This window comes from Piliocolobus tephrosceles, chromosome 3 (genome assembly GCF_002776525.5).
Source record: "Piliocolobus tephrosceles isolate RC106 chromosome 3, ASM277652v3, whole genome shotgun sequence".
Classification (NCBI taxonomy): Eukaryota; Metazoa; Chordata; class Mammalia; order Primates; family Cercopithecidae; genus Piliocolobus; species Piliocolobus tephrosceles.
In genome coordinates, this window is record NC_045436.1 from 112,419,078 (window position 1) to 112,442,644 (window position 23,567).

Here is a 23,567-nt window from a genome sequence, read left to right on the forward strand (position 1 = left end):
GCCAGGCTGCTGTTGTGAGGAAAATGCCTGAATGTGAAGCAAGCAGAAATAAGCAGGATAAAGAACCAGAGAAAGAGGCCTGACAGGGCTCGTTGAACTCCTGGAGCCAGCTGCTCTTAATTACCCAACTCACCATATTACCTTTTCAGTGTGTGTTGGAGGGTGGGGGAGAGTCTTAACTGGATTTAAGCTGGATTTCTGCAATTCTCGTGGAAAATTTTCTGACACAAAAATACTAGGGAGAGCGATGCGATGTGACTGGCTTTGAAAATGGAAGGAGCCAAGAGCCAAGGAATGCAGGCAGCTTCCAGAAGCTGGAGAAGGCATGCACTCTCCCTAAAGGTTCCAGGAAGGAATGCAGCCCTGCGGACCCATACTGGACTCCTACCTACAGAACTGTAAGCCACCAAAAGCAATTTCCTAATACAGAAAGACATCAAAAGTTTCTAGAAGGATCCCACAGTGTTATCTCTGTGAAATGGAAATGGGAGTGGGAGATGAAAGGGAAGTATTTTATAAAATTTAAACGAAAAATATATATTATGTCCATTAGTTTGAAAAACTAATTTTAAACATGTTTAAGAACAGAACCTGACAAAAATCTAAGAATCACAGGTATTGTAACTCACTCAGGAGACTCCGAATAGGGCCGCTTTACACATCTAACAGGGCAACATCGATTTGGTCTCTGAGGAATTCAGCATCCGAATTGTCTTATTTAACACAAGGAGTCAGCCCCTGAGCCAGCACACCCCACTGCACACCACATACCCAGATGAACCAGGATCCCACCGGAAGGCTTTCCCCTACCATCCCCTGCAAGAGCCAGGACAGAACTCTCAGACATGTTCTTAGAACTGATTTTGGAAACAGGGCTGGGGAGGCACTGAAGAGAAGCCAGAAGAGTAATTGGCCTGGGATTACAATTTAGCATACTTTTCAATAGAAAACCAACAAATTGCCAACAAATTGCTATGCTAATGAAGAATTGCCCTGCTCTGCAATGAGCATTTATCATGAGAAAAAGGACAACCCATTCATGCCACTCTGTAGAACTAGCTGCCATTCGGGAGGTCTCCTGCTGAATTTTAAAAGGCTTCATGTAGGGAAAAGGGGAAAGCATGAGATGAGAGTTGGCTGCTGTGGCCATGTTTCTCTCCAGTCCTTCTCTTATCCAGTGCTTAAGATAAAATGCCAGGGAGCAAGTTGGTCTAGCGTGCCCGCCAATTGTGACTTTCTACTAATGAATGCCCAGTGCAGAGGCTACATGCAGTCGAGTCATCAAGAGGTTCAAGAAGTTTTTAAAAAAGAAAAATATCTGCACTTCCCCCAACTTCCATAACTGACAAATAAGCAAATGGTGGTTCTACATTGAATACACACCTTTTCTAAATTCTCTTCGCTTTACTTGGACAAGAAAAGTAAGTCTGACACATTCTGCCAAGCTTAGGGAAAAGGCAGTCCACTTGGCTACATACAGAATTCTTTGGTCTGTCTCCAAGTGATGTCTCAGAGGGAAATGCCCAGAGGACAATGCCAACAGAACAATATGGCCCAAACCACTCCAGTGCTGTTTCACCTGCCATTCATCAGGTGTGATGGGGGAAAGAGGAACAGCCATTATCTGTTCCACACACATTTCTCCTTCAAACTAACAGGAAATTTATATTTTGATTTTCTTTATCCCCCTTCTTTTCCACCTTCCTCTTCTTAGTCCAAAAAGGATATGGCATACAAAAAATTAGCCAGGCGTGGTGGTGGGCACCTGTAATCCCAGCTACTCAGGAGGTTGAGGCAGGAGAATTGCTTGAACCTGGGAGGCAGATGCTGCAGTAAGCTGAGATCGCCCCATGGCACTCCAGCCTGGGCAACAGGGCAAGACTCCTCCAAAAAAAAAAAAGATATGGCTAGAGGGGTGAAGAAAAATACAAAGGCAGAGACCTAGTCCAAAGTAAAATGTTTAAGGGATCTTAACGATATTGTAATGATCAGTTGCTTGACTGTGTGACAGAAATACCAATAGTAATCTGAGTAACATGACAAAACATACAATGCATTTACCTACATACAGCTCTCAATCTTTATAACTTGTGACATGTATAAGGCAGATATTTTGCCTTGCTTTACTGATGAAAAAAAAGAAAATAAACATGTCATTCTTATTTCACTGAAGCATGTCTCTCCGACAGTCACCTGTCAATATCTAAGGATCAAACTTCTTGCTGCGTGGGTGATGAATAACTTACCAACACAAAGGATGTTGAAACAGAATCCTTGAGAAGTAGACTTGTTGACCAGCTGGTCAGGGAGGCTGTCAAATCCCACATGGCCAGACAAAGACAAGTTTCGAAGCTCTTCATTCTGGAATTTCAGGGGAGAAAGATTTGAATGTCCATGAACCACGCCACCTGGATATCACATATCACAAACATTACATTCTCTCCTCTTCTTCCCTTGACATACATGGAAATAGACCCCCACAGCCGGCTTGGCTTCTACACAGCTGAGGGCACTAACAACTCCAAAGCCATGCTCTTTCCACAAAATCAGAGTTTCCCAAAGCAGACCATCTCCCTGGGTACCTCATTCCTTGTTACAAGTGTACTGGTCCAGGGAAATTTGAGCTTCTAGAGGTGACTATTTCAGATATGCATTAAGTGACCAAAAAAACACAAAAGCCTCCAGCCATTTTGATCACTTTCATTATTCAAGAAAAGCTTTCAATTTACTGTCAACTCACAGTGAAAAAATATTTAACACTCTTCTAGATACCAAAGAACTTGTAAAGCTCACAGTGGAGGATACATACTCCTTACAATGATGACAATGCTCTACCCACCATAAATGCAACACATTTAAAATTTCTCAGCACATGAGCTGGTTTCCTCTCCTCCATTAGTTTCACAGGTTTCTTGATTTAGCAGAGACTCTGTAACTGCTGGACTTTTGCAGAGTTTACCAATGGAGACTGGGGTAAGGTAGTTATCATACATTTAAAAATCACACAGGATATGGCTGGAAGCTAAAATAAAATTGTTGGGTGATTTATGCTGTTATATCAAATGGTACTGGCTGCCCCCACAACTTTGAATGTGTCCTGTGGGTACTGGAGATAATCTGTGAAACCCTTTTTTCGCAAGATACAGAGATGAGCTACAGTCCCTCAGTTATAATATCATGGTTATGGTTTGCAATTTCAGAAATTAGATACTGAAAGTCTTCTCCTTGGAGACACGACTCCTGGTATTCTGGCTGTGTTGTCAATGAACTTTATATTCAAAATACTGGAGTCCAGGTGAGAAAATGATCCTCAAAGCTCCAGTTTTATTTTTATTATTTATTTGTTTTTATTTTGTATTTATTTATTTTGAGATAGAGTCTCACTCTGTCGCCAGGCTGGAGTGTAGTGGCACGATCTCAGTTCACTGCAACCTCTGCCTCCTAGGTTCAAGCAATTCTAGTGCCTCAGCCTCCCAAATAGCTGGGATTATAGGCACGTACCACCATGCCCAGCTAATTTTTGTATTTTTAGTAGAGACGGGTTTCATCATGTTGGCCAGGCTGGTATCAAACTCCTGACCTGGTGATCCGCCCACCTCGGCCTCCCAAAGTGCTGAGATTACAGGCGTGAGCCACCGCGCTCAGCCATTTTTATTTTTTTAGAGACAGGGTTGCACTGTCACTCAGGCCGGAGTGCAGTGGCGTGATGATAGCTCACTGCAGCCTCAAACTCCTGGGCTCAAGTGATCCTCCAGCTTCGGCCTCCCAAGTACTATGACTACAGGCATGTGCCACCACTCCTAGCTTCAAAGTTCCACTTTATTTTAAAAAAAGAAAAAAAAGAAGAAAGCTTTGCACAGGATCACTTAGTCAAGGTTTTCAAAGTACTGGTTTTCATCATCCTATTTTTATGTTACATAATCATGAGGGTGAGGGTGATTTCTTTTAACAAGCAAGGACTAAGACCCCATTTCAAATGTTTGTGGTCACCATATAGGCACAGAAATGTGACTCCAGAAATGCAATGATTTTAAAGGACTTCAATGGTTTTATTAATAATACAATGTCTAAAGTCCATATCAGCTGAAATTCTGATTCTGTGAAATAAGACTAAAAGCCACCACACTGCCTGAATACCATGGTGGCAGCTGCAGATTTGAGGTCAATGGGACAGACAACAGATGTCTAGTCTATGAATAGTTTCCTTGAAACCTGCCAACAGTGAATATGAGACTCAAGAGTAGGCACTTATCCTTGAACAGGATGGTATGGTAGGCAGCTCACCAAACAGCTTCGAAGGCAGGCCCCAGTGGGCAGCAGTCCTTGTAGCTGGGCAAGCCTTCCAACAATGTTGTACTTCTTCCAGCCCCAATCCTTGTACCTGCCCCTTCCTCTTTAGATACCTCAAAGGTTCAGACAGCAGGTATTTTTAGGGTGTTTACCACATCCGCCAAGACTTGGGGGAGGAGGGTTTGAAATGAGTCCTGGGTTATTTTTAGAATGCTTTCTACCGAGCTGTGCGGTAGCTTTTGTGTATCAGGCTAGGAGAAGCCATGGCACCAGCCTTCATTTCTGCTGCATCACTGACTTCAACCATTCGTGAACGGTATGAAAGAGACAGCGCAGGGCAGAACCATCATCCCACATTCCCTCTCTCCACCGCCACATAATTCTTTTAATTTCAGGGGGAGGGGAGAATGATTTATTGCTCTGGATTCTGGATTGCTGGGTTTTTAGATACCAGATATCCACCTATGAACCAATCCTGGGAAAGAATCAGAGTTAGTAATTATAGCTCTCATCCTAGAACCCAAAGCTCAGCATCTCATATTCTCACCGTTTCCAAAACACGAGAAGCCACCCACACACCCACTAAGTATTTTTATACCCATTGAAAACCACATACAAAATGAAGGGTTATAAAACAGTTTGGTCTTGACATTTTTGAAATTTAAAGTTGTATCTTTAGAGTCTGTCTTCTAACACTGTAATACAGAATATGTAAATTTTATAATACAGTTTTTACATTTCATAATTTGAGCCTAATTCTCTGCCCAGTATTAAAGGAAACCTGAGAGTCAATGCGCATCAGTATGTGATGGGGGAAAGGGAAAAAGAGGTCCCTCCTCTGGTTTATGAACAGGCTTAAAAACTGGAGAGAACGGCACTGGAGGACTTGCACAGGTCAGTTCTGAGCACCTGACCCAGTGCCTCCAGCACAGCAGCTGAACCGGATCCCTCCAGTCCAGCATTTTATAGCTCTTCCCTTAGCTGCCACAAGCCAAGGATTGTGGGGTCTTTTTTGAGTCTCCAGGCCCAGTTTCAGGGAACTGCATATATTCCATGTCGTTAACACTAACGCATCAGGAAATGACTCTGTGAATTTATCTCTAATATTGAACTCTGCTTGGTGTCCAGTTCTGAATTTCTATCAGAGGAACACTTCTCTTGGGTTGTCCCATCTGTACTTCAAACTTGATGTTTATGACACTGAAATCATATTCCTCTATCCCAAACTCGCCCGTTCTCCAGAGTTCCCTATTGCTGTTAACAGTACTTAGCCATGCTTGAGACCACCTCCCCTCCCACCATCAACTCTGAAGTCTTATCAATACTACATCCTCCACATTTCTATTCCTACTAATTCAACAGCCTCCCAACTGGCCTCCCTGACTTGATGTCACCCTCTCTAATACTTCCTCCCTCCACCTTGCCGTCAAGGGGATCTCGGTACTCAAGGTCCCCAATCCAAACTCCTTGGCCTGTCATTTCAGGGCCCCATGGGCTAACCCCAAATCTCCATTCCTACTGAATCTCCCACTTCTCCCCAGGGAGTACCTTCCACTGCAGTTAAATTAAATGACCCCTATTCTTGGGACAAACCCAGGTTTCTTCCCATCAGAACTTAGTCACATTATTTCCTCTATGTGAAAGGGCCTTACAGCCAGTGTTTACATATCCAGATCTTCCAGATCCCAATAAAATTCTACCTCCATCATTGTCTTTATTATGAAATCTTGGGGAAAATTTCACTAAACATTCTTCTGACCACTAAAAGGAAAATACTGATTGAAAAGTGGCTCAAGCTATTTGGAATTCCATCATGATAATAACAGCTAACATTTATTGACCATTTCCAATGCTCCAGAAAAGCCCTAACTTCTCTAACTTCTCTCTCTTAACAATTCTATAAATTAGTTACATTATTACCCAAACTCAATTTACAGATGAGAAAATAGAGGCACCATTTAGTAACTTGCCCAAGGTTTCCCAACTAGTAAAGTCAAGGTGCTGAAATTGGAACCCAGGAAGTCAGGTTCCAGAGCTGTCGAACATTGTCATTGTTGTCTCATGATGATTTATTAAGTTCCCAGGTAGCCCCAGACAGTACAATGATTTCAGCTGTTATAAAAATCCAATATATTAAAACAGAAGGAAAAAAATACTCTCTGAAAACCATGATTCTTTGGCAACCATAAGAGATGGAAATTGAGAATTAAAACTGGCAAAGTAGCTCCAAGTATATTTTCACTGATCCTGGCAATGCCAAGACCAAACTTTGATTTTTGTAGTGATGGCATATGAAACCTATAATATAATGCTTAGTTTTAACCATTTCTGAAAAGATAGTGCCAACACAGAACCACTAAGTAAGTATAAGACCTGAAATGATTTAGACCTCCATTTGCTAATCTGCCTAGTGACGCTTTGTAACTAGATAATTTCTACAGCCCACTGCATCTTGAAATGGATTATGACCAACCTTTATGGTATAAAATAAACTTGTTTTTCACTTGACAATTTCACTTTTCTCTTTTCAGAACATATCCTCTTAGATACAATTATTTATTTGTTTATTCAAAAATACTCACTGCTCAAAGCACTAAGAAAGCTAAAATATGTTATTTTTATTATTCATTGATCAACACTGCAGTTCCGACCCTTAAGAGGTTTTACAATGTAATAGTAGAGCTAGGACAGATGTAAATGTAGGACTATGAAGGATAAAAGTCATCAATACCATGGCCTCAACTATGGGAAGGCATGGAGAAGAAGTAGTTTTTGGCTAGGGAAATTAAGGGGATACCTTTTAGGAAGGCTAAAGTTCCCCAAATCGATCAGTGAAACAAAAGCCCAGCTTGCAGAACCCTTCTGGATAAATGTTATCTATGCCCAAAAGGTCACTTTCTTATGAATGTATACCTGAAGCGTATAATAGGTAGCTTTTCAGAAAATTCCCAGCTGACTTCATTATTGAGATAATTATAAAACAAATTATGTAAGAATGTGTGCCACCACCTACATTCTGAGCACTGCTGTAAAATATGTTCCACAATTCCAAATCTTGCTTCAAAAGAGAAGGGCAGCAAAAGGCTTAGAGTCAGACAGACATGGGTTTGAATCCCAGCTTTGCTTTCTACTTGCTTTAGTCTCTGTTCTGCCCTCAGTAAAAACAGGAAGAGGTGCTAGGCTCTCTCATACATATCTCCTTGGCAGGGTTGTTGGGAGGAGATAAGGAGGTACGGATGAGAGTGCCTAGCACTTAATAGATCTTCTGAAACTTGGACTTCCTTTACCTACATAAGTTGGGAGGAAGAGGCAACTATCATTTAAAAATCTGAAATTAATCAGAAGTTCTATTACTGCTGCTAGGCATTCCAGGAGAGGTTGCTGACCAGCAAAGCTCTCGGACGTATTAAGAAGGTAAAATCACAATAAAACCAAAGTGAACAGAAAGAAATAAAAAAAGAGAATGACAATTCTAGCATGAAGAAAATCCATTCCTAAAGAGAAAACTCATTTACAAAGCTGGGGGAAAAGCCACAGAGTCACATTCCTGTTTGCAGAATCAGCAGTCAGCAGAAGCCACATCCTCCCCAGCTGGGAAGCATTCTGGATTCCCCATCACTTTTGCTTCTGCAGTTATGTGCCACTTCGCGATGAGGAAACATTCTGAGAAACATGCCAGTAGGTGATTCTGTTCTTGTGTGAACATCCTAGAGCAGCAGTCACCAACCTTTGTGGCACCAGGGACTAGTTTGTGGAAGACCATTTTTCCACAGACAGGGTTGGTTTGGGGATGAAACCACCCCACCTCAGATCTTTAGGCATTAGATTCTCATAAGGAACGCACAACCTAGATCTCTCCCATGCGCAGTTCACCACAGGGCTCAGGCTGCTATGACAATCTAACGCCTGAAGCTGATCTGAAGGAGGCAGAACTCAAGCGGTAATACTGAGTAGCCCATCACTCGCCTCCTGCTGGGCAGCCTGGTTCCAGACAGGCCACGGACTGGTCTCAGTCAGCAGCCCGGGGGTTGGCGACGCCATCCTAGAGTGTACTTGTGAGAGGTGAAGCCAGCTGGACTTCCTGGGTCAAGAGGGGACTTGGAGAACTTTTCCGTCTTACAAGAGGATTGTAAAACACACCAATCAGTACTCTATAGCTAGCAAGTGAATTGTAAAATGTACCAATCAGCGCTCTGTAAAAACACACCAGTCAGTGCTCTGTAGCTAACAGCAGGATTATAAAATGCATCAATCAGTGCTCTGTAAAAATGCACCAATCAGTGCTCTGTAACAAGAGGATTATAAAATGCACCAATCAGTGCTCTGTAAAAATGTACCAATCAGTGCTCTGTAGCAAGAAGATTGTAAAATGCACCAATCAGTGCTCTGTAAAACATACCAATCAGAAGGAGTCTAAAAGTAGCCAATCACGGGGAGGGGTGAAAAAAGGGCACTCTGATACAACAGAAACGGAACATGGTGGGGACAAATAAGGGAATAAAAGCTGGCCACCCAAGCCAGCAGCGGCAACCTGCTAAGGTTCCCTTCCATGCTGTGGAAGCTTTGTTCTTTTGCTCTTCACAATAAATCTTGCTGCTGCTCACTGCCACCTTTAAGAGCTGTAACACTCACCATGAAGGTCCGCGGCTTCATTCTTGAAGTCAGCAAGACCACAAACCCACTACCAGGAACAAACTCTGGACACGCTTACACAAACCGAGATGGTATAGCCTACTACACACTTAGGATATATGGCATAGCCTATTGCTCCTTGGCTATAAACCTGTACAGTATATTACTGTACTGAATACTGTAGGCAACTGTAACACAATGGTAAATATTTGTATATCTAAACATATCTAAACACAGAAATGGTACAGTAAAAGTGCAGTTTTACAATCTTACGGAACCACAATTCCGTAAGATTGTAAACCACCCCACCCTAGGACCGTATATGCGGTCCATTATTGACTGAGCATTTGTAAAGTAGTACATGACTATATTTTAATCCAGCCCTGGGTCTACTGAAATTAACAAGCTCGGTGTGCCCAGATGGATTTTATTCACCATACTCAAACTGAAGTGATACCCTTTTTCTTTACTTTTAAAACTGAAGTGTTTTGGTAGATGTGGTTAGGTAGCCCATAGCCTCTGATCCTTATCAGCAGGTGGAAGCAAGAAAGCATGTTACCAAGGTGATATTTGAATTGTTTAATCCAAACAAATTAAAATTACATTTCCATTTGAAAGCAATATTTAATTTTTACCTTTAAAATCAGGTATTACAATTTAAGTTTAGAAATATTTTTCTCTTTAAAATTTATTTTTTTTAATTTAAGAGAGAACATTTATGTATTCAGGTGGAGAGCTGGAGATTTTTATTAATAAGACATGGTGATTACATTTTTCTCAACGCCTCAGATTACGGATAAATAAAGTATGCTGATCCAAGTCACTTAATCCTTGGGCTTATGTTTCCTCCTCTGTAAAGTGAGGAGATTTAACCAAATGACCTCTAAACAAAGTCTCTGGTACTTTGTTTTTTCTAATTCTAAGGCTTCTTGAATCTGGATGTTGGAGATGCATAAATCCAATTCTGTCATTTTGCTTAAGGAAAGCCAACACAGGATGAAAAATTCCTCGTAGCATATTTGCTCTGGCCAGATCAAAATGGCTCAAGTTTTAATTGACCCATGAAAGGGAGTTTCTATCAATTATGCTGGGAAACTCCAAACCAAATGGAAATCTGTGTGCATAACCTCTGTGTTTTCTACCTCAACTTTTCATTTCTGCTTAACTACAATACGTATGAATTAGCTAAGAAAGTTATGTACCCACTTTTTACAAATGCCCTGCTTAAAAGCAATTTCTTTTTGTTTGGCTATATCTCCAGTCATCCACAAGATTTTTGAAAAGTGGATTTATATCCTCAAAACAAAACCTAGGGCTGGGTACAATGGCTCACACGTGTAATCCCAGCTACTTGGGAGGCTGAGACAGGAGGATCGCTTGAGCTCAGGAGTTAGAGGCTGCAATGAGCCAGGATTGTGCCACTGTACTCCAGCCTGGGTGACAGAGTGATATACTTTGTCTCAAAAATAAAAAAAAAAAAAAACGAAAAACCTAGGAAATAACTTCTCTGTATAAGTTAGTCATCTGTTCTCAAAAAGAAAAGTAAATCTTTATACATGCTTTCATTCATCAGCAAATATTTATTGAGTACCAATTAGAATACTACATTAAATGCTAAGGATACCATGATGAAAAAACAAGCATCCCCAACTTATGGAGCAAACAGTGTAACGGGGCACACAGATGTCAATCAAATAGTCACAAACACATAACCATAAAGCTATCCAAAGGACAGGATGCTGTGCGACTTATAACTCATGTGATTAACTACTCAATCTCTGAGTGAATTCACCAGCCTATAGTATGTAAAAATGGGTATTAGTCCAAAGCACTGTCGAATATTAATTTAATAGGTGGCCCCTGTGTACAGCTGATGTGCAGGTTTCATATATTCAGATGAAAACAGTCTTTCTGAGCAGCACTGCCTGATGGGAGAAGGTAGAAATATCAGGACTCAGGTTTCAAGGGAACAGATGTCCAATTTTAAAGAGAGCTGAGATGAAATCATGGGGCAGCAGAGGGCAGAGGAGACATGTGCGGTACACTCCTTTGAGCTCTATCTTTTCTCCTTACAGAATACCTAATTGGAAAAGAGAAGAGGTACCCCTTCATCTTAGGTCATGTCTTTTTCTGAGGTCCTATTTCAGTAGCACAGATGCCTCTGAGCCGAAGAGAGGTAAAGAAAAGAACATGCTGTCTCGCACACAAAATCTTTGATTGACCACCAGCCACTTCCCAGGATCTGGAGAAATTCTGGAGTCACGAACTGTCCACAAAGTAAGTTTTACTCAAGCACCCTGATTAATCACTTCTGTAGATACACACTGCTACCTGACTGCATTCTAGAAAGTATTGAATTGGTTTCATATTCTCTTTTAAAGAAAAGAAAATTAGTGGGAAGATGGGAAACGCCCTTAATTCTCATGCAAAAGGGAAAACAATGGAATGCAAAGTTTCGACTCAAACCACAGCTATGAAGCCAGCATCAGGATGCTTTCAAAGCTAAGCATTGCTGGGGTAACTTTCATAATATAAAATGTCTGGACCATCTCATTACCAATGAGAACTGCATTCTTTAAAGATGACTTGAACAACATTTGCTACTCTGCTTGTCATCTATACCATGAAATCCCAAGCCTAGAGCCAAGAAAACCCCCAAGGAAATTGTCTCACACAAGCAGCAGAACAGAGAGCGCCAGGCGGCAGTGGGGAACTTTTAAGAGAAAAACCATATGGTAATACAAGGAAAGAACAACTTCTCAGTGCAGCGCAGCTGGAAGCTAAGACTAAGCAGGAGCATGCAGGGGACAGCCCCGAGGTCACAAAGCCAGGTAGATGAGCTCGGAATGCCAAACCCAGGGAGCCACCCTGGAAAACATACCATATAACCAAAAAAGCACTTGATTAATACTGAATAATTGTCCCAATTCCAAGTGCTATCCCTAAGTAACTTTCTCCAAAAGACTCCCAGTAGAGGAACACAGTTTGCTTTTCCAGAGCCTTACAAAATTAATGCCGTGTGGGGGTTTTCTTTGGGGCCGGTAAGAGTTTAGGAAAATGTTACCTTTTAATTGTTTTGTTTCTGTGACATTTGAATTATTACAAAAGAAAAAAAATTGTACTTTTGTAATAGAAAATATATAAGAATTTAAAATCCAGGAACATCAATAACACCAAATATCTTTTTTTGAGGAGGTAAACCCGCAGTATTTATTGTAGCTAATAGGTAGGTTAAGAGGGTAAAATAGGAGAACTTAATTTTTCTAATAGTAGAACTAAGTCATGTTGAAAGTGACAGGAGGAATCAGAAAAGTGGAAAAGTGTAGTGGAAGGTGCCAGACATGTGAAGTCAAGACGAGAGCATCTCTGTCATAGTTTAGCTGTGTGACCTAGGGTATTTAACTTTGCCTCAGTTTTGTCGGCTTTAAGATACATTCTCTCACAGGGCTGCTGTAGGAATTAATTAACATACTTCTCTTTCATCAGCTCATTTTACACACTTTTCTTGAGTGATTGCATCCTTGTCCATGACTTTAGTAGCCAACCATAAGTTAACAACTCCCTTGTCATGACCCACAGCCCACTCGCCTCTGCTGGGCTTCCTGCTGTACAGCACAGCCCAGGCATCTCTAAGCCAACATCTCGGTGGAACTCAGCCTGTCCCCATTCTCCATTCAAACAAGTCCTCCTATTTTTTTCACACCAAATAGCAGCAACATCTACTTCAAAGTATCAGAAAGTCCCCCCAGAATAACACGTATTAGCATGTATCTGATAAAATCTGCAGTTATAGATCTCCACCCTCTTGCAGGAGAAAAAAGTCCACTGGTTAATCAGCTTAAACCCTCCCCTATCCTCTGAATTGGACAGTAAAGACTTGAAGTCATCAGTACCATGTTAGCTTTTCTCCTCTGTGCCCAGATGTATACCTCTAACATTTACTGTTAACATAACACCCACCGTACCCTTTTTGGTCATATTTTTCCCACTCTGGCCTTTGGACATAACTACAACCACTCTACTACCAGTTGGTTTCCATCCCTAAGCCCTGAAATCCAATGACTGACTTTGATATTTCTCTTAACGCTGCCCTCATTCGACTTCACCAAAATTTGTATGTGCATTGTTGTTTCAACAGAAGTCATCCTCTCCAACCTTCTCATTTTCAGATAAGGAAACAGGTACAATGGCTACTTGACTGGTGTTCTTTATGCATGGGGCAGGTGGAGACAGAGTGAGGCATGGGAGAACCCAGGACCCTGGTGCCTGGCCCACCTTCTTTCCATTACACTTAGGCCTGCTTTGCAGATAAGAGCTCACACTGGTTGTGGATGAAGCCAAATCTAACAGGCCTGGACATACCTGCTGCATTCGTTCTCGTTCTTCCACCTGGACCTGCAGCCCCTTTTCTGTCTCTACATCCTACCTTCAGATAAAATGGTAACTGCCCACATTTCCTCTGAGATCTGGCGGGTTTGCCTGGGACTAGAGTTTCACCTTCATTCCATCAGAAATTAAATTTCTCATATGCCTGTTAGGAAAAATTCTGTTGAAAAGCTGTCCCCAGAAACAGGTATCTGAAGTGAACAGAGCCCCAGAGGCCGCTTACAACCCCAGATAGGGGGAGGAGGGGAATCACTAGCAAAACAGCATTTCAGCAAACCACCACCAAGTGTGAAAATACAAAAACTGTACAAAGCAAGAGCACTGTTTTCTTAGCGACAGAACGTTTTTCTAAAAGTCTGTGTAAACTCTTGAGAAGTTAAATCTAACTGGATGCCAACAATTAACAACAAAAAAGACATATTCTTGAGTTTCCAAAGACCACAGTCTCTCTATGAGCCCAAGTGACTAATGCCTGTAACAGCCGAACGTTACAAAGTGCTGACCAGCAGAAAGTCTGTTTGGGAATGACAAGGTCCACGTGTGCATTCCAGGGACGCTTACAGATTCTGCAGTACTCCAAGGAAGACAGGGTGGGAGGGAAACAATGTGACAAACAGGCAAAAAGTACTTAGAAAGGCATGACCCGATTAGAAACAGATGCTGCAGCTCCTCTCTCGCACTGGCCCACATCGGAGATGATGAGAAGCCCTTCACCCAGCAGCCACCTAGGAACACTAATGAACAAAGCAAACAGGGAAGTGGGGGAGAGGTCACAAACCATTTCAAAACCTTCTTGCTGTCCAAGGGGTCCCAAATAACCCGGTTCCATTTAAGACATATCATGTCTCTTGCAGAGTATAAAACCACCCACTTGTCTCACTGTTGTTTATTTGGGTCAATTTTGTCCCTCCTGCCCTGTCTTTATCCTGTGGAATATCTTCAAAACAGTGACAAATAGGAGGTCAAAGAGAATTAAGAGGCTCAAAGCAGTTGGAAGTTTTTTTCTCAACTTTTTATGTCCTGTGCTACTCATATTCACACATCCATTCCTCAGTATTTCCTGTTTGAGAAATATTGTGGCTTAGTTCATCTATTTCTATTCACTGAATGCATTCATCAGCAAATAATGAAATATGGATGGGACGCTTCCTTCCCGATGCCACCATTATCACCGGATATAAATTAGCCACTTCCTTTCTGAAAGATACCATGTATTTCTGTGCCTTTCTGAAAAGGCAGGGGATTTTCAGTTACAGTAATGGCCATGTGATGGCAGTCTCTGTGGGAGAAGAAAAAAAAGAGAAAAAAATCCAATACAGTTCCAAAGCAAGTCATGAACAAAAGCACCAGGGCTGTTTGCCCCAGTCACAACCTGACTGCTTTCTCCTCCCAAAGCATGTTCAGTTCCTAATTCCAGGCTGACCTAGAACATGAGTCCAGTGACACATTTCCAGCACCTGAAAATTGAGGAATTATACCAAAAATGACCAAAACTATGATACATATTGAGGAAATAGACATACCAATTAACATCTGGTCTTGCTCTACAAACATCACTAAACAATTATGGCCAAAATCCTCAAGTCTTCCTAAGAGTTCTTTTTTTTTTTTTTTTCCTGAAACGGAGTATTGCTCTGTCGCCCAGGCTAGAGTACAATAGCGTGATCTCGGCTCACTGCAACCTTCGCCTCTAGGGTTCAAGCGATTCTCCTGCCTCAGCCTCTGAGTAACTGGGATTACAGGCACCTGATACCACATCCAGCTAATTTTTGTATTTTTAGTAGAGACAGGGTTTCACCACGTTGGCCAGGCTGGTTTTGAACTCTTGACCTTGTGATCTGCCTGCCTTGGCCTCCCAAAGTGCCGGGATTATGGGCATGAGCCACCGCGCCTGGCCTCTAAGAGTTCTACCGTGTCTTAATCTCAGCCCTGGATGAACACTATCAGGATGGAACAGAGGTTGTTTACATAAATGTGGGGCATGTGCTAGTTTTCTATATACATATAACAAATTATCACAAATTTAGTGTCTTGAAACGACATCCATTTATTAGCAGTCAGTTTCATAGGTCACAAGTCTGGGCATGGTGTAGCTGGGCTTTCTGCCTGGGTTATCACAAGGCTGAAGTCAAAGTGTGGGCCAAGCTAAGGAGGTTGTCCTCTTAAGGCTCTGAGGAAATACCCTCTTCCAAGCTCATTCCAGATGTGTGCAGATTCAATTCCTTGCAGCTGTAGGACTGAGGGCCTTCTCTCCTTACTCACTGTCAGAGGCTGTGCTCAGTTCCAAAAAGTCTCTGATGATTCCAAGCCACGAGGCCACCTCTGTCTTCAAAGTTAGCAATGAAAAATCTCCCTTGTGTCCCTCTCACATTTCAAATATCCTTCTTCAGGAACAGTCTGGTCCCTTTTAAGGGACTGTTTAATGAGGTAAGGTCCACCCAGGTCAATCTCCATTTCTAAACGACAGCTGTGCCATAACATAACCTACCTGTGGGAGTGATATTCACAAGTTCTGGGGATTATGCCGAGTGTATACACCAGGGGCTGGGATCTTGAGGCCATTTTAGGATTCTGCCTACCAAAGTATACATTATGTCAACATCCCTATTTCTCCTGTGTAACTTTAGGGTAAGACATAATAATGAATATTGGCATTTCCCCAGCTCAAAAAAAAAAAAAAGCACAACTGTCTCCAGGAGAAAAAAAATAGATATTAGTAATAGCATAGTAAACTAGATCCTTCTCAGGCTACCAAGGCAAACCTTTTACACTGAATCTGATAAGGGCAGCTAACCACTAGACTAGCTAGAGTCCCTTTGCCTTTGGAGGAAGCCTTCCAATAACGAAAGTAAACTGCAAATATTTAGGTGCTGTGTTTGTAACAAGAATTCTAGGAAATGCAAAAGTTTCTTAAGGAATTTGAGTCTTATTAGGGAGATAAGTTATTGAGGCAAAACGGAAGATGATTTTGAAATGTTTCATGATGAAATATAGTACAAAGATTACAGGGTTAGACAATGGAGATGAATGTGGACCAGAGCAAAAATGTAAAACTTTCTTAAAGCAGGTCAGTTTCGCCCTAGGTCATGGTAAAATGAAATAAGATCTGGGCTGGGAGTGGTGGCTTATGCCTGTAATCCAACACTTTGGGAGGCTGAGGCAGGCAATCACTAGAGGCCAGGAGTTCGAGACCAGCCTGGCCAACATGGCGAAACCCTGTCTCTACTAAAAATACAAAAATTAGCCAGGCGTGGTGGCACCTGCCTGTAATCCCAGTTAATGAGGAGGCTGAGGTGGCAGAATCGCTTCAACCCAGGAGAAAGAGGTTACAGTGAGCCGAGATCGCACCACTGCACTCCAGCCTGGGCGACAGCAAGACTCCATCTCAATTTAAAAAAAAAAAAAAAAAAAAAAGATTTGAATAGTTGCAGAAAAGGAATGGAGATGGAGGGAGAGAAACAAGTAGAATCTATCAAGGAAGGCAGCAGGAAAAGGAAAGAGGCCCAAAGGGCATGGAAATCAATGAACTAGAAAAACTAAAGGAAAACTAAGAATAGAGGATGCAAGACTTTAAAACTGATTCTTTGACAGTTTACTAGAAATAGTCCTTAAATGGGGAGCATTTCCAGTGTCACTTGGGGGAGAGATCTAGAAACAATCACTGAGCAGCCACGTCATGAAAGACTTCTCTGTTTCCCACTCCCTAGTGTACTTAAAAACATATCTTCCCACCAGACCAGCAGACCAAGGGATCATGAGTATAGCATTGCCTCAGCCAAGGTTTTAACCCAGATTACCAGCTGGGGCAACCATCCAAATAGTAAGCTATTTGATGCAAACTTCCTTCAGAGCATTAAAAAAAAAAAAAGCATATCTTGCAAAGAAGTTAATAAACAGACTCTATTTGTTACAGCTACAATTTCAGCCATTCTAATCAAGCTAAAGCTTTCTTACTCCTTCCTTACTCTGTTCTCCTTCTCAAAAAATAGGACCTATTAACCCCTAATAAATAAATAAATACTCCCACTAGCAGAGACAACTTCCTGCCTTACAGAAAGTTAACTGCACATTGTGGAAGCATCCATCTAGGTGTAAGAGAAAGTTGGTTTAGAGTTTTTCTCACACATACTGTTGTGCTTAGGAAAGCAGACCCAAGAGGCTGTATTACAATTTTCCTCTTTTCTCAAAGTTCTCCTATTGATAGATGATTTTATATGCTGGCTTTCTTGTCTTGACCAGCTAATGCAAAACAAACCTTTTCACATGCTGCAGCTTACAAGAATGTTCCCACAGTCCTCTCCACCCCCTCCATTGTCCACTAAAATTGTCTCTTAAAAAGGCATTTTCATTATCATTATCATTATGTTGATATGTCTGAATAATCAAGTAGGGCCCAAGTAGAACACTGCAAAAACGCGACTGCACACAATGATCTGTTATAAATCCCATCAGCTCTCAAAAAGAAATGATAAAATACGTGCAAGAGCGCAGGTTATATTTTTACTCATGTTGTTACCACAAAGCACAAAAGGTTTGGGTCAGCAGCTCAGACTTCTCACCAAGATGGGGTCCAATTCCACATCAATGCTCCTAGATTAACAGATTAAGAGTTATGGGATATGTGAATGGGAATATGTTTCTGACAGTCTTGATAGCAAGATTACAGGGAAGCATTAAGCTAAAATCAAAACTTGAAAGATTATAGCTTGGCAAGAGATCCTTGCTGTAATCCATACGATCTGTAGGAAGGAAAAACTGAAAAAGTTAAATGAGACTCAGGGTGAAAGGCAAACCAGAATTAGCAAAAGTCTTAGGCACTGATCCAGGTGGCCGCCATTAAACACTCCCAAAGCCTAACGGTCTATTTGAATAATATTATTCACATAGATAAAATGAATGGCAAGCTAAGGGAAATAATTGATGATTACCCTGGCAAAAACAAGAACTACTTTCCCACTTGAATTTGAGAAAAATCCAAGCCTCAAATCCCTTCCCACATAGAGAGGGTCAGACCATGTATCTCACTGTAATCATGGCTACACAGAGTTAAACCTCTTTTGCCACAATTGCACCAAATGTACACACTTAGGTTGCTTATTACTGGGAGTGGGTTTAGTGCAATGTGGCAGCTGCAGCCACCAATATAAGGATACAAGGCTTGGCAGCAATCCCCCACAATTCCTTCTCAGTTCCCACTTCCTATCCACCCTTTAGCCCAGATATTAATCATTCAGAAAACAGTGTGACAGCCACAAGTCACATGCATGAACACCCAAGAAACAATCACTGTAAAACCAGATGTATTTGGACACATAAACATGTGAAGCTTTAGTCCCCATGGAGAACAGAGCACCAATAAATGCACCTCATACCTCACCTCACATTCTGGGATCAAGGTGGAAAAGTAAATCACTATCTTTTGAAAATATCAGTTTAAAGTTGCTGGGAGTACCTATGTGATTAAGGTTAAAATACCCAGAGAAAGAAAAAAAGGCAACAGGCTCTACCACTTTTTTATCCACAGAACAAAAAAAGAGGGGTCTGCCATTTCGCTTAATAAATCAATCAAAAAACAATTTTATCAAACATTTATGAAAAGACCACAATACTAAGTATGGTTTAGCAAAAACAAACAAGGCACTTGAAGGCCACCATGCTTGGTCTACCCTTCAAGCTTCTCAATATGTTCCTCCTTCCACTGCAGCCATCAGGAAAATAATGTTTATCGGGTGCTTGTTTGCCCCCACTTTTTTTTTTGGTTTTTTTTGAGATGGAGTTTCTGTCTGTCTCCCAGGCTGGAGTGCAGTGGCACAATCTTGGCTCACTGCAACCTCTTTCTCCCGGGTTTAAGCAATTCTCCAGCCGCAACCTCCCAAGTAGCTGGGATTACAGGCGCCCACCACCACGCTCAACTAATTTTTGTATTTCTTAATAGAGATGGGGTTTCGCCATGTTGGCCAGGCTGGTCTTGAACTCCTGACTTCAGGTGATCTGCCTGCCTCGACCTCCCAAAGTGCTGGGATTACAGATGTGAGCCACATGCCTGGCCCTTTGTTTGCCCTTTTAAAAACCTTCGCATTTAATCCTTACAATTTGTGAAGTAGATACCACTGGCTCCATTTTACAGAGGAGGAAACTAAAGTTCAATTCATGGCAGAACCAGCATTCAAACCAGTTTTGCCAGATTCCAAGTCCACCACCGCCCATACCCTAAACTGGACAACTGACTCTTCAAAGCACAGCAACCTCTGCACAGAGCATGCCTCCACCTTCAACTCCACTTGTCATATCCTACTCATCCTCAAAATTCCAGGCAAAATGCCACTTTCTTCACTAAGCCTTCCCTGGTTCCTTGAATTAGACACCATTACTTTTTATTTTATAAAGGTCCACTGTATTTGGGTCCTTGGTCCATCTGGCATCTAGCAGTACACTTAGTTTTCCACTTGGTCAGGCCCCCAAAAGAATGTACATTTTTTGAGGACAGGAACCCTGTCTTATTCATCTTACGTGTGATGTACAACATCACAAGTAACCAGGGCCAAACGTTTAGGATGAATGAATGCAGCAACTTATTTCTCACAAAGTCTATACAACCTGACTTCCCCAACCAAAAACAACCACCATGGAGCAGCAGTGTAGTGATAGAGAATTCATGGGAGGGAGCATTCATTATGGGCTGAAATGCCCATGGTATATTTGATGGAGGAAGTGAAGTTTAAGAGGGCCCTTGGAAAACGGAGAAAAGGATGTCAATGCTCCAGCCACATGCTTCAGTATGAACCCTTCCCAACACGTAGCCACAAGCAACTGCCGGGAGGGAGAGACACGGTAGTGAAGAGGTCAAACTTGGTGGGAGTGTTTGCTCTCAGGAAATAAACTATTCTGCCAAAGTGCACAAATATAAAGCTCTTATTTTATACATACATGGCAGGCACTATGCTGAGTAGTTTACATGGGTCTCATTTACGTCTCACAATCGCCTCTGAGGTGTGCACCTTTATTATTCCTATTTTACGCTGGAAGTCAGTGAAGCTCTAAGAGATTAAGCTGCTTGGGGTCATGCAGCAAGTAAGTGGTAGGGCCAGGAGTCAAATCCAAGCAGGCTGCCTCCAAAGCCCAGGCCACTACATTAGTAGAGCCAGGGAGCCTAGAAAAGTTACTTCTGGTCAACCTTTTATAAACCAGAGAGTGAAGTGTGTGTTGGCCATTAAGGGACACGTGTGGCCTGTCCAAGCACATCACACTACAGAAGTCACCAACTTCCAAGGTGAGAAATCGCTGGAGAGGTAGGTTGGCATGGTGCACAGGCCCTATTCCACCGAGTAAGAGCACACGAGGAAATCAACGTGGGAGCTATGGGAAGTGGGAACAGTAGGAAACAAGAGAAGAAAGAATCCAAGAAGAGACCTCCACCACCAACTGCTGGAGTGAATTTCTTGTATTTCTCTCAAGAAAGAAGCAAAGTAAGTCTAACCCAGAGAGTGCAGGTTAAGGTTAGGCAGCCTACGGCAATCACTCTTACTCTCTCTCACACTCTTCTAAGAGCAAGGATTATCAAGTCTCCTTTCTTACTTTTCTCTGGCAAAGCTGTAAGAATCAGTTGCAGAGAAAACTCAACCAACGATTACATAGAAGATGCAAAGAAAAACAAGAAAGGGTGCAGTTAGCAGTCCTGACTGATTAAAACTACATGACTAACATATCAGATATTCCCACCACTTCCTCCATAGCTTCTTATAGACTACTGAGGAGCAAACACACATATGCTTGTATTACCAAAAACAAACAAATAACTTTTCAGTAGTACGGACTAGAGAAGAAGTCTTTTCTGTATCTCTACCTAGTGCGTGCAAGGAACTGGTAAGCCATTTTATCAACTTAATCATCCTAAAAAGAAAAAAAAAGATGAACCTTTTGGGATAAGAGGACATCCCCAGATTCACTCCTTCATCTTTTTTAGAAAGGCTAAAAATGCTCATTACCCGGACATTAAAATTAGACTAATGAAAAAAATATTGATTTACTGATGAAACTCCATTATCCACTTCTGAGCTTATATTTAAAAATAAGTCTTTAAAAACTAGCAATATTTTTACTCTCAGGAAAACTAATATTCATTATTCTAAAGCCTACCCTGAGCTAGGCATTAGTTGGCAATTTCACTTATGCTATTTCACTTAATAAATACAGTATTTACTTAGACTCCCATTTCTGAAGGCATTTTAATTACACTCACATTCCATTACATGCACTTCTCTGCAACTTGCAATTTGGAACAAATTTTCAACCACTAGCCACCATGGCAGCAACATAAAATACCTGTTTTGTTGATTTCCTAACAATCCATGAGGTAATTACAAATAGTTTACTCAGGCCCTTGGAAACCATATTCAGATGTCATCTACTTAATCAGTAATATTTTTGTAAGTGTAACAAAGGGCAGAGCATTCTAAATCACTTTAAAAAATTCAAAGTCACATATTATTTACTGCCATATTCTCTCTCTCTCTCTCAAGCTTGTGGTTCTACTGAAGGTAGAAGATACAGAGGGTAGAAGAGTTGCTTTAAAGAAAGTGGTTCTCAAAATTTGGTAGGAGAATCCTTGGGGCCTCCCTAAGAACCTTTTAGGGTATATAAGTTCCTCCTTTTCCAACCACCTATCTATGTGAGGTTGGATCTTCAGGTACTTCAACCAGAAGAATACGTTGCATCAGAGTGAATGAAACACAGCTCTGATGACCCAGCTGTCCATTAAGTCAGACTTTAAAGAGATTTGCAAAATGTGAAATTTTTTTCACCAAAAATGCTTTCTTTAGAACACTATACTTTTCTTTATCTACCTCATTCCATATTATATTGTGTAGCTGGGCTTATCTACCTTAAAGCAAATAAGCAAATACACATAAAAAACTACTTTAACCATTATATTCCATAGCTAAACATCCATCAGGGCTTCCAATCCTATTTCAGCTAGGTTGGCTATAAGTGACTGGGACCACCACTTCTCTGGTTTTCAGTGTCATCATCTGTAACATAGGTGGGTAGAGAAGGGTCACTGAGGAAAGGTACAAAAACAAACTCTAGTTGTTAAATTATGGGATTCTAACATTTGCAATGGGGTAAAAGATTAAAGGTTGCCAGAGCCTACGTCAGAGTGGGTATCAGACTTCAAATAAAACCTCACTAGAGGTATTGGGTCATCAAAACAAAAGTCTAAAATGCTGACACCAAACAAGAAGATACAATAGTGGGATGGCTCCCAACGTAAGTCAAATAGCGGGTTACCCTTTCCAAGAAGTGCAACTTTATGATTGTTTAGATACCGCAAAATCAGCCTATTATCTAGTGGAAACCAGAACAACTAATGAGTCCTTAAGGGCCAGGATCAATGTGACTTAGAAGGTTTAGAACGGTTGAAAGCCATTGTCCTCTGACAGTCAGACATTCAGCCACCAAGAAATCTCATCACTCTACTCCCATAGTTGAGCTTGCGAGTCTCCTGTTCTGTGTATTCATACAGCATTTAGGGAATCACAAACCTTAGATCTTATGTTAACAGAAGTATAGGAAGTGAAAAATAATTCTGATGAGTGAGCCAGTTATCAAAAGGGGTATTTTAAAAAACTGGACCTAGAAAGATGCAAGAGATACAAGCCAAAAAAAGCAGAAAATGTTGAATACAAAATATTGTATTCACTGTTTCCTCAAGTACTAAAAACTAGAGGTTTCTTTAAGTATGTAAGTGGATACCTCATAATTTTTTACAACATGTCCCTGCCATGTAAAGAAAATAGAACAAACACTCACATACCCAACACCCAGCCCAAAGAGCAACACATTAACAAAAGTTTTGAAGCCCCGGGATACCCTGTGAGATGGCATCACTCTCCCTCTGTACCGGAGGTAAACACTATCCTGAATTTGCCTTAAACCCTTTTCTTGTTTTTCTTTATAGTGTTACCTTATACACTACTATCAGGACACAGTCACTGAGAGTCCTAACTTCAAAATAACAAAAGTGCTTACTTCCTTCTCCAAGTTATCTGTAGGAAATTCAGAACTCCTCCTCAGAGAAGACTGAAGGTAGAAGATACAGAGGGTAGAAGAGTTGCTTTAAAGAAAGTGGTTCTCAAAATTTGGTAAGAGAATCCTTGGGGCCTCCCTAAGAACCTTTTAGGGTATATAAGTTCCTCCTTTTCCAACCACATGTCTATGTGAGGTTGGATCTTCAGGTACTTCAACCAGAAGAATACGTT

The 23,567-nt window shown here is 41.4% G+C and overlaps 1 protein-coding gene across 1 annotated transcript in view; it reads right to left on the minus strand.

Annotated features, from left to right (window-relative positions):
• The window catches only part of SEPTIN11 (septin 11), a 90,784-nt gene that overhangs the window by 41,123 nt on the left and 26,094 nt on the right, over window positions 1-23,567 (minus strand). Inside the window, exon 2 of the mRNA XM_023222507.1 lies at window positions 2,247-2,361. Coding sequence (XP_023078275.1) covers window positions 2,247-2,361 — 115 coding nt within the window. The remainder of the gene's footprint in view (window positions 1-2,246; window positions 2,362-23,567) is intronic.